The 17,561-nt window shown below is 41.0% G+C and overlaps 1 protein-coding gene across 1 annotated transcript in view; it reads right to left on the bottom strand.

Annotated features, from left to right (window-relative positions):
• Acot12 (acyl-CoA thioesterase 12) overlaps positions 1–17,561 on the bottom strand; it is a 44,322-nt gene that overhangs the window by 13,776 nt on the left and 12,985 nt on the right. Inside the window, exons 5-9 of the mRNA XM_036207149.1 lie at positions 14,701–14,836; positions 2,369–2,525; positions 1,652–1,771; positions 676–826; positions 89–144 (exon numbers count right to left, since the gene is read on the bottom strand). Of these exons, the coding sequence (XP_036063042.1) occupies positions 89–144; positions 676–826; positions 1,652–1,771; positions 2,369–2,525; positions 14,701–14,836 (620 nt within the window). The remainder of the gene's footprint in view (positions 1–88; positions 145–675; positions 827–1,651; positions 1,772–2,368; positions 2,526–14,700; positions 14,837–17,561) is intronic.

Here is a 17,561-nt window from a genome sequence, read left to right as displayed (position 1 = left end):
CTTCCCCATTATGTGGGAACAGCGATCCCAGGAGTGGCTTGTCAGATGGAGAAAAGCCCATGAAATCCTCACACGTTATGCCTTTTACCTGCCTAGGCGAATTCTCCTTCTTGCGATAGCTCCCTGATAACGTCGAACATCATCCTTTAAAAAAAGAGTACAACCAATCAGTTTCTAAAGGTTGGCACTGCAATCCTTAGGTATCCTTCTCCTAGACTAACTGGGACTCTGTGATACTTCCTTGTGAGGTCTGAGCCTCTCGGTGACCTTGACGGCCATTCATTTCCTTTTCAACGTGGAGATTTTTTAATTTCTACTACTAAAATCACACAGATTTAACTTGAGAGTTTTTAGAGGGGGTGAGCATTAGCACTAGGTTGATTCCTGGATGAGAAAGACGGGTTTCCCATGAATGTGGCATAGCATCCAGAACCGGATGCCCTAGACATGATAGCAGATTCCGAAAGGAGACACAGAAAGCCACATGCTCCACAACAGCGTCTACTGTAGAGAGAGACACATCACCCGAGTGATGTGGGGCAAAGGGAAAGGAAAGAGCCCACTGTACTCGGTTAGGCATAGCAGAAAGCAAACCTCTTGGAGACAGTTGCCGGTGGGAAGCTGCATGGAGCTCTGTGCCTACAGGTCACTGAGGCTTGCATGGTGATGACTGACCTTTGATATGGGTTGGATTCTGGGGAAGATGATGACCTCCTCCTGATCATTAACAGCATTGTAAATGAGGAAAGCGCTGTTGATGTGGCGGCCTCGGCCCTCAGCCCACTCCTGACAGTCAAAGGCCTCAACGCGCACCCCAACTTCCACACTGCAAGGGAGATGCAGGGTGGTGGGCAAGGAGGACCGTGGCGTGCTCGGCCTCCCCTCCCACCAAGCAACAAGAGGACAAAGGCTCTGATTTTTCTCCTTGGGTGTCAGCCAATCTGTACAACCGCTAAAATCCACTTTGGGGGATTGTAGGAGTGCCTGGGTGAGTTTCCATTTTCCTTTCCCGCTGGTACACACATCCATTGACTTATTTAGTTCATAGGGACAGTGAGTTAAACTGCGCTCACAACATGTTTTCTTCCTTAAAAACAATAGTTCCGTGGTTTAAAAGAATGAAAGGCTGAAGTTTGGCAGAAAACAGAGATATCCCTCTCCTCTTTCTTTACATCTTAAAAAGAAGAAAATACAGCCGGTCAGTGGTGGTGGCCCATGCCTTTAATCCCAGCACTCAGGAAGCAGAAGCAGGTGGATCTCTGTGAGTTCGAGACCAGCCTGAGCTGCAGAGTGAGTTCCAGGAAAGGCTCCAAAGCTACACAGAGAAACCCTGTCTCAAAAAGCCAAAAAAAATAAAAAATAAAAAATACTTTGTGAAATTTTATAAGCAACAAGTCCATCATGGATGCTGATAGGAAGAACCCATTCTGGTAGGATGGCAGGTACCTATTGGAACCATCCTGGGCCAGCTGGATGTCCCAGCACTCTATGGACAAAACAATTCATTATAATTCTCCAAGTGTGACGAGAACAGGGGCAGAACAGGAGTATGTGTCCATATGTAGTGAAGTTTAACAACGATTGGATGGTATTGTGATGCAGCACCTACACTCAATTGAAAGGAGAGCGCCAAACAAGGAGCACACTTTACCTGTTCTGAAACGTGTTGTTGACTATGGCATTGAAGACGAGGCGGTCCCCAACTTTGGATGGTCCCCGGAATTTAAACATGTCCACAGACTTCAGAAAGGGGTGCCCATGGCACAGGCGGCTAAGGAAACAAAGGGAAGAGAAAACCGGAGATGGACATCCTCCTGAGGAGTCTCATACACAACTGATTCATTGAATGGCTGCCCTAGGCAAGCAAGCAACCTGTTTTCTAAGCAGACAACTCCTTGACTCAAGAGGACTATGTGTGGAGGGGATCTGAACACAGCCTCCAACATTTGGGGCAACAAAGCGGGTATTTCCAGAAGATGGCGACTCTTTGGCGTTGGTCTGTCTTCTACAGAAGTCCCTCCAAAAGCGAGTCAAAGCTTTTTGTTGTCTGACATTAGTGTGTCATACTCATCCTGACAGCTCCTGACAAAGGTCCCAGGACACTGGGACTTGTGGATTGGGGTAGGACAAGTGATGACAACCGACAGCCAATGTTGATCACACCTCTTCCTTAGCCTTCCCAGTCACTGAGTTGACCCAGAGACTAAAAGCCAAATTTTCCCTTCATAGAAAAAATACACCTGGATTGGTGCACACAGCAAGAAAGGCTACAGAATAGACATTTCACAGTTTGTGCATAATTTATGAAAAGGGAAACCACTTCAAGCCGTATTTCCTGGGCCCCTACCCCCAGACCAACACTGAGAACCTTGCAGAAATGGTGGCCACTGTCTCCATCCATGCCATAATCTGCCCGCCAAACGTGTTTCCATGATGGTTTGCATGGGGTGGGAGGACAAGTTCAATGCTCTCAACGGAGGTGCCCATGGTGGTGGCTGTTCCTTTCTCACCGTTGTAAATGGGATCTGTGAGGTGACAGCAGAGACAGTGGGGTCAGCCACTGGACCTTTGCTGGACTTTTGCTTCCCTGCAGCAAACACAGCTCCCTTTCAGAAAAATGACATCATCCTTAAAACCTTACATCAAGGATGTGAGTGGGTTCTGAAGAGTGGCCTTCCTCTGAAAAGCAGCTGCTCCCAGTGTTCTGGGTTGATAACAGACCAGGAGGGCCCTTTAAGAGACAGGTAACCTCTGGAGACCCACAGAGGTTACCTAATTAGATCTGAGCTTGCTCTACCCAACAGGGCTGCATAAGGTAATGATTTGACCACAGGCGTGTTTACCAAGTGTTTGGAAGGGTCTACACTTGGCTGTGTGGTATGCTTTGATCTAGCAATGGGAAAGTCTTTTGCCCTACCCCTTGGTTTCTTGTGTTTCCTCTCTGCTATCTTTCTATCTAAAACTGTCTTATTCTTCTCTCCTCCTCATAAGAACCCTTTAAAAGGTGACAGTTGGCCTCCAACAGTAACCTAGCTAGGTTTGGTGTTAATCCCAGCACTCAGTGGGTAGAGGCAGGCAGATTTCTGTGAGTTCAAGGCCAGCCTGGTATACAAAGCGAGTTCCAGGACAGCCAGGGCTACACAGAGAAACCCTGTCTCAAAAAACCACACATACGCATACACACACACACACACACACACACACACAGAGAGAGAGAGAGAGAGAGAGAGAGAGAGAGAGAGAGAGAGAGAGAGAGAGACAGAGAGAGAGAGAGAGAGAGAGAGAGAGAGAGAGAGAGAGAGAGATCCCCCACCTGTTAACAAAATACACCGGAATTTTGATTAAAGTACCATTTAAACTGGAGCTTTCTGTGGTGGAAAAGGACACAGAAGAGTCGAGATTTTGATGATGATATGCCAGTATTTTGATGGTAATGATAGTTTTACTGTTGTATACCAATGCACAAACTCAAGTTAGGTGCTTTAAACACATCTATCCTGTGTCAATTAACCCTCAATAAAGTCACTAAAATCAGGTGTCTGGAGTGGGAGGGGCCACTGACACTATGTGGAGCCCCATAAACTGCAGCATGGGGATGTGGTCCCCTATGCACAGTCACGGGGGAAGAGACACTGGCATCACTGCCCTTCCCTGTGTCCTCTATGCCTTAGGACTCAGATGTTTCATTTATGGACAGGTTAGTTTTACTCTCAGCAATGGAAAAATCATTTGCTCTGGGTGCAAAGCAGTTGTTACTTTGGTTCAGCCCTGCTGCTGGCATCACCCAGTAATTTGCATGCTGCTGTGGGGAGGAGAGCTCCATATCCCAGGGACTGTGCTGGGTTAGCAGAGCTCAGTAGGCAGTGTGCTCATATAAACCCAGCTGTCATTGATAGGAAATAGGCCATCCAGGAGCAGCTATCTTCTGGCTGACTGGAGTGTGGAACTAGGCACCTTTAGCTCCACTTCCTAAGGAGATTTTTAGATTCACAACTAATTCATATGATCTATTTCTTTCTTTTTCTCCTTCCTTCCGTTGACCATGTCAGTCCTTTGCTGAGAATGTGGCAACACTCCGCTCCCGTTGTTCTAGAAGAACTATCAAATCCTTCCCGTGACCTCCAAGCTCTCTGTCAGGGTCTAGCCTGCATGACTACCAAACTCACCAGCCAGCCCCTGCCCTCTCTGTTGTGCACTATGGGATGACTCATCCCTAACAGGCTTGAGGGCCCAAACCATTAAAAAGATGCTTTCTGAGAGCCCACCTGGGTCTGCCTAGGGGCCTTAACAACAGCCCCGAGACAGCCCTGGAGATGACCTGGACCAGTGAGAGGCAGCCATGTCACACCAGCAGATGCATATTCACCAGACCTTCCTCCAGGGTGGGGTGGAGGGTATATAAGAATTGCCTCTTCCTGAATAACTGAGCTTGTTGTTTTGACAGTCTCCCAGAGTTTGTACCTACTTATAATAATTCTCAGCCAGTTAAGAGATGAGATATCAATGGAGGTTCTCCCACAGGGAATGCTAAATAACCCAACACTGTGCCAACATTTTGTTATGACAGCTGCTGGAAGTAATCCATAAACAATTCCCTGAATCTATAATTTATCATTACATGATGATATTTTACTAGCTGATTCAAATGCAGATACCTTAGAAAGAATGTTTGAAAAGTAAAGAAAATTTTGCCTTAAGGATTACAAATTGCTCCTGAAAAGATACAAAGAGGAGATTCTATTAACTATTTAAGATATAAAGTAGAGCTACAAAAAAGATTAGACCCCAAAAGGTGCAAATTATGGGCTCTTAATGACTTTCAAAGATTATTCAGAGATATTTCCCATCTACAGACTGTTATTGGGGTAAAAAATTATTAACTGAGTAATTTGTTCAAAGCCTTAGACAAGGACTTATTGATCCAAAGCTCGATAGCATTTTGGTTATTTCACCCTCTAGGCATTCTCTACAGGAATTTTAATGCAGATGGAAGATATTATATTGAATGGATATTTCTACCAAATAAACAGAGTAAAATATTAAAAATTTATGTGGAAAAGATCTCTGAGTTGATTTTAAAAGGAAAATTGAGACTTCGTCAATTAGCAGGAATAGACCCAGCAGAAATTGTTGTACCTTTCACTAAGGAGGACATTGACAAATTATGGGCAGAAAGTGAACCTTGGCAAAGAGCTTGCAGTAACTTTTTGGGAGAGACTAACAGCAAATATCCCTCCCCAAAGCAATAGAATTCAACTTATAAAGAGAGCTGATTGGATCCTGCCTCATATTGTATGGGAAACTCCAATATCTGGAGCCCCTACATTTTATACAGATGCAAACAAACAAGGAAAAGCAGGTTACAAATTAGAAAATTTAAGTAAAGTGGTTCAAATTCTTTAGAATTCGGTTCAAAAATTGGAATTATGTGCTATTTTGATGGTATTAATAATTTTTTTGGAAGTTCTCAACATAGTTACTGACTCTCAGTATACTGAAAGAGTGGTTTTACATATTGAGACGGCAGAATTTATCCCTGATGAGTCAGAGTTAACTTTGTTATTTATTCAGTTACAAAATATATTCAGGAATAGTAAGCATCCCTTATATATAACTCACATCTGATCCCATATGGGTCCATCTGCCAGAACCTCTAGTACAAGGTAATGACAAGATTGATAAGCTATTGGTAGGAAATATGCTGGAGGCCTCAGAATTTCATAAAAAAAAAAATCATGTCAATAGTAAGTGTTTAAAAAGGGATTTATCCATAACTTGGCAACAAGCCAAAAAAATTGTAAAGAAATGTCCTATTTGTTCCTTTTAAAACCAGACTCCACTACCAGCAGGATGTAACCCAAAGGGTACTTAGAGGAATGAAATCTGGCAGATGGATGTGTTTCACTTTGCAGAATTTGGAAAACTGAAATATGTACATCACACCATTGACACCTATTCAGGATTTCAGTGAGCAACTGCTCTGAGTTCTGGAAAGACTGATTCTGTAATCACTCATTTGCTAGAAGTTATGGCCATCATGGGTATACCTGCACAAATTAAAACTGACAATGTTCCAGCATATGTCTCTGATAAACTGAAACCGTTTTTTGCTTATTACAATATAAAGCATATCACAGGTATACCACACAATCCTAAAGGCCAAGCAGTTATAGAAAGATCAAACAGAACTCTAAAGGATATGCTAAATAAACAGAAAAGGTAACAACCCCCCCCCGAAATAGATTCCATAATGCTCTATTAACTTTGAATTTTCTCAATGCAAATGAGAAAGGAACAACAGCGGCAGAGAGACATTGGATAATAGAAAAAACTACAGAATTAAATCAGCTTATATACTTTAAAGATGTGCTGACTTCAGAGTGGAAACCAGGGTATGTGTTACGTTGGGGATGAGGTTTTGCTTTCATTTCTACAAGAGAAGAAAAACCATGGATACCATCAAAATTGACAAGGTTTGATTTGAACAAGAGAGACTTCTTAATTAGAAGAAGTGATGGTTCATCAACCAGTATGACCATCCAATTTAAATTAACTTATACCACTAACAAATGCTTTTCATTTAATCTGATATAATTTGCCAAAAGGGAACCTCCCCAAGGAAGGTTTTTTGTTTTTGTTTTTCAGGAGAATGAAGGCTAAGGAATCTGAAGAACACTGGACAAATGAGACAGCTGAAGAAAAAGGACAAATCTTCCAGAAAAAAATGTCCCAAGAAAAAAAGTAAATTGACCTACTGGTATATCACATAAAAAATTACATAAGTCTTCCTAAATGTTTGTTCCTGCTCTTCTCTGCAGATGCTTAATATGTCTTTATGTAGTCCCAGTTCAATTAAAAATTAAAACTGGCTTTGGAGTTGGAGAATGGCTCTCTCCTTCTCTAAACCCAAGCATGCTTGTTAAAAGAAAATGCAAAATCTCTCTATCATGTCAGAAGAGCCATCTGATATGGGACAGAAGAAAACCAAAATTAAGGGACTATTCTGTTGCCTCTAATCTCATAATTCTTTGGATCTATTTTGGCTCTTTAAAACTTTTCTTAAGGTATGCATTTTATATCAAATTTTTTAAGATTAACACACACACACACACACACACATACACACACACACACATTTTAACTTTTGTCATGATATTAATGGACATATAGAATACTAACTAATTCTAGAAAGAAGGCTTCATCTAGCTGCCTATACATGTTTTTGTGTTTGAGTCTCTATCAGTTTTCTGCAGAGAATCATGACCACACCTAACAGCAAATCTGGTCTCCAAAAAGAAAACAGGGCCTCACAATGACGATTCCATGTGGACAATCATAATACCACTAAGCTGACAAACACCACTCAAAGATTGGCTTTGGACTACAAACTGCTCAGGACAATTTTGAAATGGCTAGCTGAGATGACCGAACCTCACAGACAACTGGAGTAAGTACTTGAGACAAGCCTTGCCCTTTTGCATTATGCAGAGACTGGAAAACAAATGATGCAGCTACCTCTCCCAGAACTTGACAATTAACTCAAAATTTTTTCTTTTCAGGATCCCCTAAAGATGCCTTCTCCCCCAAACAGCAGGAAGTAATTTTAAGAACACGACACCCACATTCCCAAGAGGTGGGGTGGGTAGTTTTTGGTCTTTCTATGGGTTTTGGATAATTGTCATTGTTTAGAATAGTTGGTTACAAGTTGTTGTTGTTAATGGTCAGGAAAAAGGCTAAACAAAGGAGATTAGATTTAAGGTTCTTGTTTGAAAAAGAAACAAAAAGAAAAAGGAAATAATATGATAAGGAAATGATAAGAGGTAGATTATTGAATCTACTCTGAAAAGAAGACATAGAGATGATAGAATAAAAGGTAGATTATTGAATCTACTTTGAAAAGAAAAAAGAGAGGATGTAGACATGATATAGATAAAAAGGGTAGATTATTGAATCTACTTTTAAAAGGCAACTACTAGTTTTAAATATTTTCATTGGATTGGATTTTTATATTATATACAAATCATGTATATTGATACAATTTGAGATTGAATTGTCAGAAACTACTGTACATATATTTATAATCTTGTTGAAAATATTGTGCCTATACAGTTCATTTAACAACGTAATGTAATGCAATTTGTTAATCCTTGGACATTATTATTACCAGCTATTAGGGTATAAAGTAATAAAAGTTGGTAGTTAGACATTATAATTGAACTGGTAGTCATATTAGGTATTTTTCAAGGTCAAGCAGAGATATATTTTAGATAGACAGGTCTTGTTCAAACCCTTCAGAGATCTACAGAATATGGCATTTAAGATGTTTTAATGACATAGATTTTTTTCTTTATTTATGACTATGAGACATGTCTGCTCCTGGCAGCACCAATCTACTTCAGAGAAAATGATGGGCATGAAGAAACTCCACATGGAGTTAACTTTCATTGTGGCAAAAGTTAGCCACTGGCAAGAAAGTGCCCTCACATTGACTGCTGGCAAAATGGACAAGTAGGACACAAAACAAAGGATCCTTGTCAAGACAAGGTAGGAAAGCTCTTTAGAAAATCCTGCTTCACAGATGAGTCTGTCAGATATGCTGAAAATGATGCCTCAACATTGCAGAGAAACCTTGGGTGACTGTCAAGGCAGCTGGCTGTTTCTGTCATAACTCATATTTTTTTGGAAGTCACTTATTTGTACTTCCTGTTTTACTAGGTAATATTATTTCCTTCTCAGGTCTCTGAGAGAGTTGAAGATTAGATAGTTATAATTATAGTTTTCTTCATTAAGAAATTCAGAAAAGGCTGGGCAGTGATGGCACACTCCTTTAACCCCAGCATTCGGGAGGCAGAGGCAGGCAGATAGATCTCTATGAGTTCAAGGCCAGCTTGGTCCAGGACAGGCACCAAAACTACACAGAGAAACCCTGTCTCAAAAAAATAAAATAAAATAAAGAAGAAGAAGAAGAAGAAGAAGAAGAAGAAGAAGAAGAAGAAGAAGAAGAAGAAGAAAAGAAACTCACTAAGAGGTGTAAAGTGTGTAAGTTTGAAAGACATCAAAAAGTAGTTTTGGTAATGCTAATTAGGATAGAAGGTAGATACAATCCTTTTGATTCACCAAAATAGGATCAATAATAAAGTATTTTCTCTGAAATTGTCAAATACAAATGGTAGAGATTGTTGGTGTATTTATTGCTTGTATATATTGTGTATAGTTATTGTACTTATTGTATATAGTTTTTCTTATATTAGTTATAACACTTTTTATTTTTTATTTTAGACAAAAAATAGGAAATGTGGTGATGTATTGTGTCCCTCAATATTGTGCACCCTAATAGTTTATCTGAGGATCAGAGGAAAAGCCAGCTGTAGTCAACATAGAGGTCAGGCAATGGTAGCACACACCTTTAATCCTATCACTCAGAAGGCAGAGATCTTCTGGATCTTTGTGAGTTCAAGGCCACACTGGGAACAGAGCCAGGCATGGTGGTACATACCTTTAATCCCAGCACTAACCATAAAGGTCTGGAGGTCTGTACAGACAGACAGGAAGCAACAGAGCTGGGCAGGAAGAGGAAGTGTAGCTGGATGGAGAGAGGAAATGAGATGGCAGAACAGAAAGGCATATAGGCATGGGTATACAGGAAGTAGGTCTCTTTGAACAAGGATCTCCAAGTGGTGTGAACGTGGCTGACTTCTTTCTCTGATCCTCAGATAAACTTTATTAGGGTGCACAATATTGGGGGACACAATACATCACCACACACTTCCCTTGTTTCTTTGTCAAACTTTTTAGATCATCTCTTTGTTCTTGAATCACACTTTTGATTCTCTTTACTTTCTCATCTGATTAAGTTAGTAATGGCACTGCACATTGCCTCTAAGATCTCATGTCTGACGGGCACTCAGGCACCACGCTGCATCCCAAGCCCCTCTTTTCTGTTAAGTTACTCTGTCATCATCGATGAAATAGTCTTGATGGACCTCCTTCAGACTTTGTGCTTCTGGTGTCACTTCTAGAACTTTATTGATTTGAGTCTTTGTGAGATTTCATTGGAAGTCCTGTTGCTAGGAAATTGTGGAAGTCCCAGAAGCTGAGCCAGTCTCTTCTTCATGGTGGATTTTTTTTTGTTTTTTTACACTGTTGCACTAACAGGGAGCCTAGAATAGGTCCGTAGTACACTAGCAGTCATGTAACCTGCTTCTATACAGGCTGCTTGTATATTTCTAGCACCAGCTCTGCATGGAGATAAATTTGGGTATGGATTTTCAAAGGGAATGACTCCCCCATGCCACCCAAGGCTAACGTCAAGAGAGAAAGGCACCCACCAGGGCTCTATGAAGGTGGGGCTTTTCTAGGGGACTCAAGGAGAGTCATTGGGGGACTGCAGTTCCCCATGATTTCCTGGCTCACCCTTCCACCTACAACAAGTGCCTGACTCTTCCCCCAGTCTGCAGCTTTGGATACTTGCAGGTCCCAGAGCCAATGCTGGGTTGGGCACAGTCTCTCTGCTTCTTTGGTGTTCTCAAGCCTTTGTCTGTGTCCCTGTTTTCTCTTCCTTTCTGACTGCTGAGACAGATTTGCAAACAATCTGTAGATTTTCCTCAGATTGTCAAGTCTACCACATTATGATAAACAAAACTGTTTTGTTTTCTAGCTGATTTTAAAGACATGTAAAAATCTTAACCTCTTCTAACTTCTATTTATTTTCAACTTTCTAACTATTTTTCTGAAATGGGATCTTGTTATGCTGTGCAGTCTGGCTTGGAACTCCCGAGTTCAAACAATCTTTTTGCATCAGCCAAGAGAGTATCTGGGATTCAGGTGCATGCCACTGTACCCTGCTCTCTGATTGCAAAATTGATTTTTATTAGATGAAATTCTAAAAACATCATGAGTTAGTGCTGATTGAGATATTTTCAGTTCAATATTGCTTGTCCAAATGGTATACTTTTTATTCAAAAGAAAGTATTAACTTAGTTTATTAGAAACTAACTATAAACTATATTATAAAATGATAACAATCTAAGCATTTAACTCTTGTACTACTAGAGCATATACATGACTGTATACAGTACAAGTTGGAGAAAGACTTATTTTTTAACTGTATGCCTCTCACTTTGTAAATTCCTTACTCTGCAAATGTACTGTTTTTAAATGACTATAAAATAATTACAAAATAAAAAATTAGTAGGAGATCTTAGAATCTGAGAATTGTTGTAAAAAAAAAAAACACCCATAAGTAAATAGTATCCTCTTTTCTGAGGGACAGCTAAAGAAAATGTCATTCACTTCTCTGAAGACATATGCAGCACACACAAGGAACACTGCAGAATCTCTCCTTGGTTAAATGCACACAGACATCAGCCAGGGCATGCATGCAGAAGTAGATTGAAAGTAAGTATCTTTTGTGTGCAAGTGTGTCTTCTTGTAGTTAATAGCCAATCAGTGGAGAAAAAAATAGAGTATCCCCAGGTCCAGAGAACAGTTCAGGATCACAGACCTGACTAGAGCTGAGTGTATATAGTAAACAGACCTCGTCCTGCAAGCCAAGTGATCAAGTTCAATGGTTGTCCCTTGAACATTGTGAAGGTATTGTTTCATCATTTTGTTGGTCAATTTCACATTTGTTCTGTATTTAGATCAGGAACTTTGACCTGAATTCAGGTCATTTTATTCTAGCTTGTTTTCATTCTGCACATGCAGAAAGGTTCAACCAGGACAATGCTCTGAAGATCTGATTTTATATGACAAATAAATCAAAATTTAGTTCTCCCCACTCTTAGTGATCCTGTGGCACAATAACACATTACAATCATCCTCTTACAAACCTAATCTCATTTTTTCCACTTTTCTTATGAAAACATAGAGTCTGGAATCAACTTTCCCAATATTCTAACAATACTCACTTCTCTCATGCAGCACCTTAAAGGGTGAAGACGGCTTAGTCAGTCTGATGATGTTATAGATCCCTTAGTTCAGTGGTTCTCAGCCTTCCTAACGCTGCAACTCTTTCATGCAGTTCCTCATGCCGTGGTGACCCCCAACCATACAATTATTTTTGTTGCTATTTTATAACTGCAATTTTGATACTTCTATGAATCATAATGTAAATATCTGATATGCAGGATATCTGATATGTGATCCTTGGGAAAGGGTCATTTGACTCTCAAAGGGGTTGCGACCCACAGGTTGAGAACATCTGTCTTAGTTTACTAATGATAATCTGTCTACCTTCTTTTAGAACATATTACTGAATCAAAAACAGCCTCTCTGAGACCTAAGGGACAGGGAGCAGACAGACCACAGTCCATTGCTCTTTCTTGAACAAAATTGCCTCTAGGTTCTATGGTATCATTGGTGACATGGAAGTTAGTAATATTTCCAAAATTAAGATCAGATTTATATGATAGAATTAGATGAAAAATTGCTTCATTGAAAAGAATATGGGATAATCTGTGTTGTGATAGAATAAGTTAAATCAATGAGAAAAGGTTTTAAAAAATTATAATTCTAAATTGAAGCAAAGATGAGTCTGCTCTGATCAGCCTCCTGGGAAAATTAAACTGGATGTCATTGAGATTTTGTTTAACTCCTTTTCCTTAACACAGCATCTCCCTCAATCGTTCTGGACCCTCTCAGGGGTCCTCCCCTGGGCCCACAGAATCTGGGGTCCACTTCCTTGATCACTGTCTACATTATTTTGGACTATTCGTGTACCCAGCACTAGGGTATGGGCTTGTCAAGTGCAGAGACCTTGTATTATTCATCTTTTTTGCCTCTTATGGCAAGCATGTTTCTTGTACATGGTAGGAGTGTAATACATCTGCATTAGACAGAACGAAGCAGTTGACAGGTTCTTTCTTTCTTGATGCTGAGAGGGAAGGAGTCAGACATCCACAAGACAGTACACGATCTCATCCACAATCACACATTCAATTCTCCAATTAGTACCAGACCATCTGACCAGCCCCTCACTCAGCCCAGGGATGTCTTTTTCCTCAGAACTCTTCTCTAGAGTTCCCAAGTTAAAACATTGGAAAATGATCCATGAGACATTAATGCGAGAGTGACGAATGGAGAGGGCCAAGCATGTTCTTGCAAGATTCTGGATAAATACACACAGGTGTCAGAACTTCCTTCTGAAATTACCAAAGAACCTTGTGACTCTTTGGTGACTTATTCCTACATTCCCCTTAAAAACTCAGGTGCTGTAACCACAGTAAGGACAGAGGCATTTTTTTTAATTATGTGGAAAGGAAGGCCAGTGAAAGCTGGGTAACTGTACAGACTCATTAAGAGCCACATTAACTGCTGGCATTTCCCTGAGTTAAGACTGAAGCAGATTTGAGGGACTTTGTCATCTCATTTCCTTCCTGGAGTTTTGTGGTGAGAAGACAACAAGGTGGACTTGGGCTGATGGCCTTTTTGGTTTTGGTTTTTATTAGTAGTTGCCTGGTCTGCCTTAGGAATATTATCATGGTTTAGTAACTTCAGTCTTTAGGAAAAATGCATCTAAATGCATATTGGAATCATCTTTTAAAAGAGACTCTTTGAAGCATTGTAAATTTAATGAAGTCTCTACTTCCAAAACTGATAATGGATATTGCCCTTTATAAGGTCATCACATCATACCAATATTCAGGAACTGTGAAGTACAACAGCAGCATGAATGCTCTTTTTCCTAAAGTCAACTTCTACTTCAATAATGACCATATCAACCATCCTAATCAGCCTTGAGTCATGATCAAGGTTTTCTGTTCTGGTAAATAATGCCATTAACCTTGAGCATCCTGAAGACTGAACTAGAACCATCTTCTCAAGGCAGAAATCTTGGACATTTTCTCTCGGACCCAGTGGGTTTCTGTTGGGTTGTCCCATGACCCTGATAATGCCTCTTGGTCAGCACGAGGCCTCCATACTTCTGACATGCTATCTCCTTTTCTCATCTCTGGCCTTTGCATGTGTCCTTGTCCTCTCCCTTCTCCTCATTCTATCCTGACCTATTCCTATCCTCTTCTTCCCTTTCCCCTTTTCTCTACCTTCCTTCAGAGTCAGGGGAGCGGGAGCATCTGTCGGCTTCTCCAGCTCCCTGGGCTGGCTCACTCCACCTCCTCTCTCCTGCTGTGTTCTCTCTTGGGATTTTAGAGATGGAGTCAAATAAAGAGAAAAACCGAAGACTTGGAAGGGGAACCATGACATCAAAGAGCTCAGGAAACCACAGCAGTAAGACTCAGCATCAGTGTGGAAAGCACTAGGAATGTTAATAAACTCTTTCCCTTCCATTCTTATCTTAGGGGTCCTCCAGCAGGCTTCTTCCTGCTTGGAGTTTCCTTCTGTGTTGAGGAGGTATACAGCTCTTATGAAGCCTTGGTTGAGAAAATGCTTAGTGATCTGAGAAGTTCCATATCAATGTTCCCTGGTCACCACCCCTTCGACCCCCATGCTACTAAGGGTTTGCTGGCTAATAACCACTAAGACCTCATCTCTTGTCTCCCACTCCCTCCTCCCGAGCAATTCCAGCCTAGAGGCCTAGGTCACCGTGTATACGCTGAATGCCTAGTCCTTTTCTTCCCTACTGCCTGGTCTGTCAGGAAACAGATCTAGCTTCATCCAAGCTGCACTGTGAAAACATGCGCTCTAAGAAAGCCCCCTTCCTGTGCCACGCCATAGAAAGTTCCTCTGCGTAGACGCACCCACCGTCGAACCTACTGCTCTCCTTCATGATGTTGTTGAAGGTGTCCTCATGCTGCAGGCGAACTCTCCTTCTCTCCGATGCCAGACTGTACTCTACTTGGTCTTGCTCCGTCTGAAGAGGGACCGGTTTTAAACGGACCTGGAGGAAGAAAGTTCATCTTTGTATTTGTCCTACACTGCTTCCTTAAATTATAGATGCCCAATGTGAATTCTGCAAAAGCAGATGACATACCATATGGCTTTTTAACTCAAGTAAATAGACTATTTGTGGATGTTTCCAGGAAACATTCTGGTGAAAATTTTTTCTTCAAATGTTTTCAATTAAAAGATCAAAATAGATTTTGTTATTTCTCATTTGAAAGCCACCCTTGTTTATTTTTCTCATTGTGTAAGTTTTCCATGGAATTGTAGAATCTAGGAGGGCTTTTGCCTTGTCTTATCATATCATGTTTTGTCCTGTTTGGCTGTCGTCTCTTGAAGGCCTGCTCTTTTCTGAAGAGGAAATGGAGGGGGAGTGGATCTGGAGTATAGGACAGGTGTGATGCACTAGGAGCAGGTGGAGGGAGGGGAACTGTGGTCAGTATATATTGTAGGATACAGAAATCTATTTTCAATAAAAAATATATGTAAATTCTACAAAATATGAAATCAATGAATAAGGTATGGGACTATAATTCACTTGTATTGATAATTTTTCCCTTTTTTTTTTTTTACAAAATTAAAATATCAAGGGGAAGCAATAAAGCCATTCTAGAGAAAACCATCTTGTACTGAGAGACATTCCTGATTTGCATATTACATCACATGGTCAAAACAGTGTCTACTAGGTAAACTGAAAGAATCAATATGCTTCAGCTGCCCTCCAGAATCCTGGGATGCAGTGTCCAGGCTCCAGCTCCCCTACAGATGCCCACGTGCTGGTTCTGTGTGTGAAAGGTCTTGGCAGCTCCAGGATACCTCCAGTCTGAACCTGACCCTTTACCCAGATAAGGATGAAAAATCTAGTGACTCGTAATGTGCTGCTTAAAGTCCAAGGCTCCCTGGGTTGCCTGTCTCATGTGTCAGGAATGTGTAGATTGACAGTGACTCTCTGCAATGTCACATTTTGATTGCCTGATCAGCAGAATATATTAGGTAGCCTGGGAAATTTGTACCTTGCCTCCTCTGAAAAGAAGACCCTGGCATCCGACATGATGATTCCTAGTCCACGAAGTACATTTTATGTGCCTGAAAATAAACTTGAGAGCAAGTGCTGCCTAGAAGCTGATGCCTTCTGAAGGTCACGGGCCATCCTTCTGCTACCTCACTTCCTTTTACACAAGATAGTCTTGTGGGCCCTTCTAATTACTTGCTCTGTGAAACTGTTGAACCAAATCGTGTTAATCATTGCCAGTTTTGTCCTGGGATGAACTCACTTGGGATTGAGAGTCTGGTAATTTTTGTGGTGCAAACCAAACCACAGCCTTTCATGCCTCTCCACATAATGTGCTATCAAATAAGAGGGTACCAACTGGAGAATTAGTGATCTGGGAAAGATGCTTTCCAATTTATGTTGACTGAAGTAGCCAGTTGTCATAGCACCATAAGGTAGCTGGCTTCCCAGAATGACTCCTGGAAGCCAGTTCTTGTCTCTGTAGAGATGGAACTGAGGTGTGCCAACATGTACCTAAATCCAGAATGAGAAGTGTGAGGCTGGAAGGGGAAAATATGGCCTCTTCTTCCATGTGAAGCAAAGGATGGTGATGTATTCTCCACCCTGTCATTTGCTGTCAAGTATGGGAACTCTGTACCTACCCCATGACACTCTCATTCTGAAAAGTTTCAAGATTTTTGAGATAATCAAGAAGAAACTAAAAGTTGATAAGACCTCTCTCACTGCTTAGATTTTCATGAAAACAGGGTCTCTGTGATGCTTTATCAAAGACTTACAAGGTCCAACTTAATGTCCCAGGAAGCAGCATTTTCATTGTCTCAATAATGTAATTAGCAGATATGCACTTCAGTTTGGAAAGCAGCACCCTTCGGCAATGGGAATTGGCCTGTGGCACATTTATCATATGAGGTCCATATTACAGAAAGTACTCCAGGTGCCAAAATTCTGTGGGGTCACTTGCCAGCCAAGCATGGTGGTGATCTAGCCCAGCTGTGCCATCGGCCTAGGCTTGGAGCAGCTGTAAAGCATGGCTCAGTGGTCACCTTGGTTGGCTGCAGTGGAGCATAACTGTGTTAGTGTGGCTATGTGACTGCTATGGGGAAGATCCCGGGCACCAGGGAAGAGTGAGCAGTGCACCTCGTCATTGGCAAGTGATTAGGAGAAGCCACCTTCTCCTGCTTCTTTAATCATTCTTGAATGACATCCTCACATTATAATTTGAATTCTGACAGTTTTCAAGTGTGTCAGTTTCCCTAGGTCTGAATAGAAGCAACATGGAGGGAATCTTGGCATCCTACGTTGAGGTAGAGCTAGGCTCTGGCTGGGTGAGAGCTGAACAACGTACAAGGACACCATATTCCTTTCAAGGATGTTTTCAGCCCAGATGCCCTAAAGTTTATTTTTAAATTTTACTAACTCAGCAACTTTGATACTTTCCTGAAGGTCTAAAAAATGATTGGACCATGACTTTCAACTACTTGCCGAATTTTTCCTGCTTAAAAAAAAAAAAAGTCCAACTTAATTTTGAACTCCATAACCAAAAAAAGAACTAATCCAGTAAGCAATATTTTTAAGAAGTAGATATGACTTTCGGATCATTTAAAACACTGTTTTCCCCCTTCATAAAGCTGGCACTTTTTTTCCCTTTAAGGTATTCCTCTCAAAAGATCTTCCTCTTCAATTCTGTGATGTAACCACAGAATAGTACCAA

Source organism: Onychomys torridus, chromosome 15, assembly GCF_903995425.1.
Source record: "Onychomys torridus chromosome 15, mOncTor1.1, whole genome shotgun sequence".
Classification (NCBI taxonomy): domain Eukaryota; kingdom Metazoa; phylum Chordata; class Mammalia; order Rodentia; family Cricetidae; genus Onychomys; species Onychomys torridus.
This window is presented reverse-complemented; position numbering and strand designations above follow the sequence as displayed.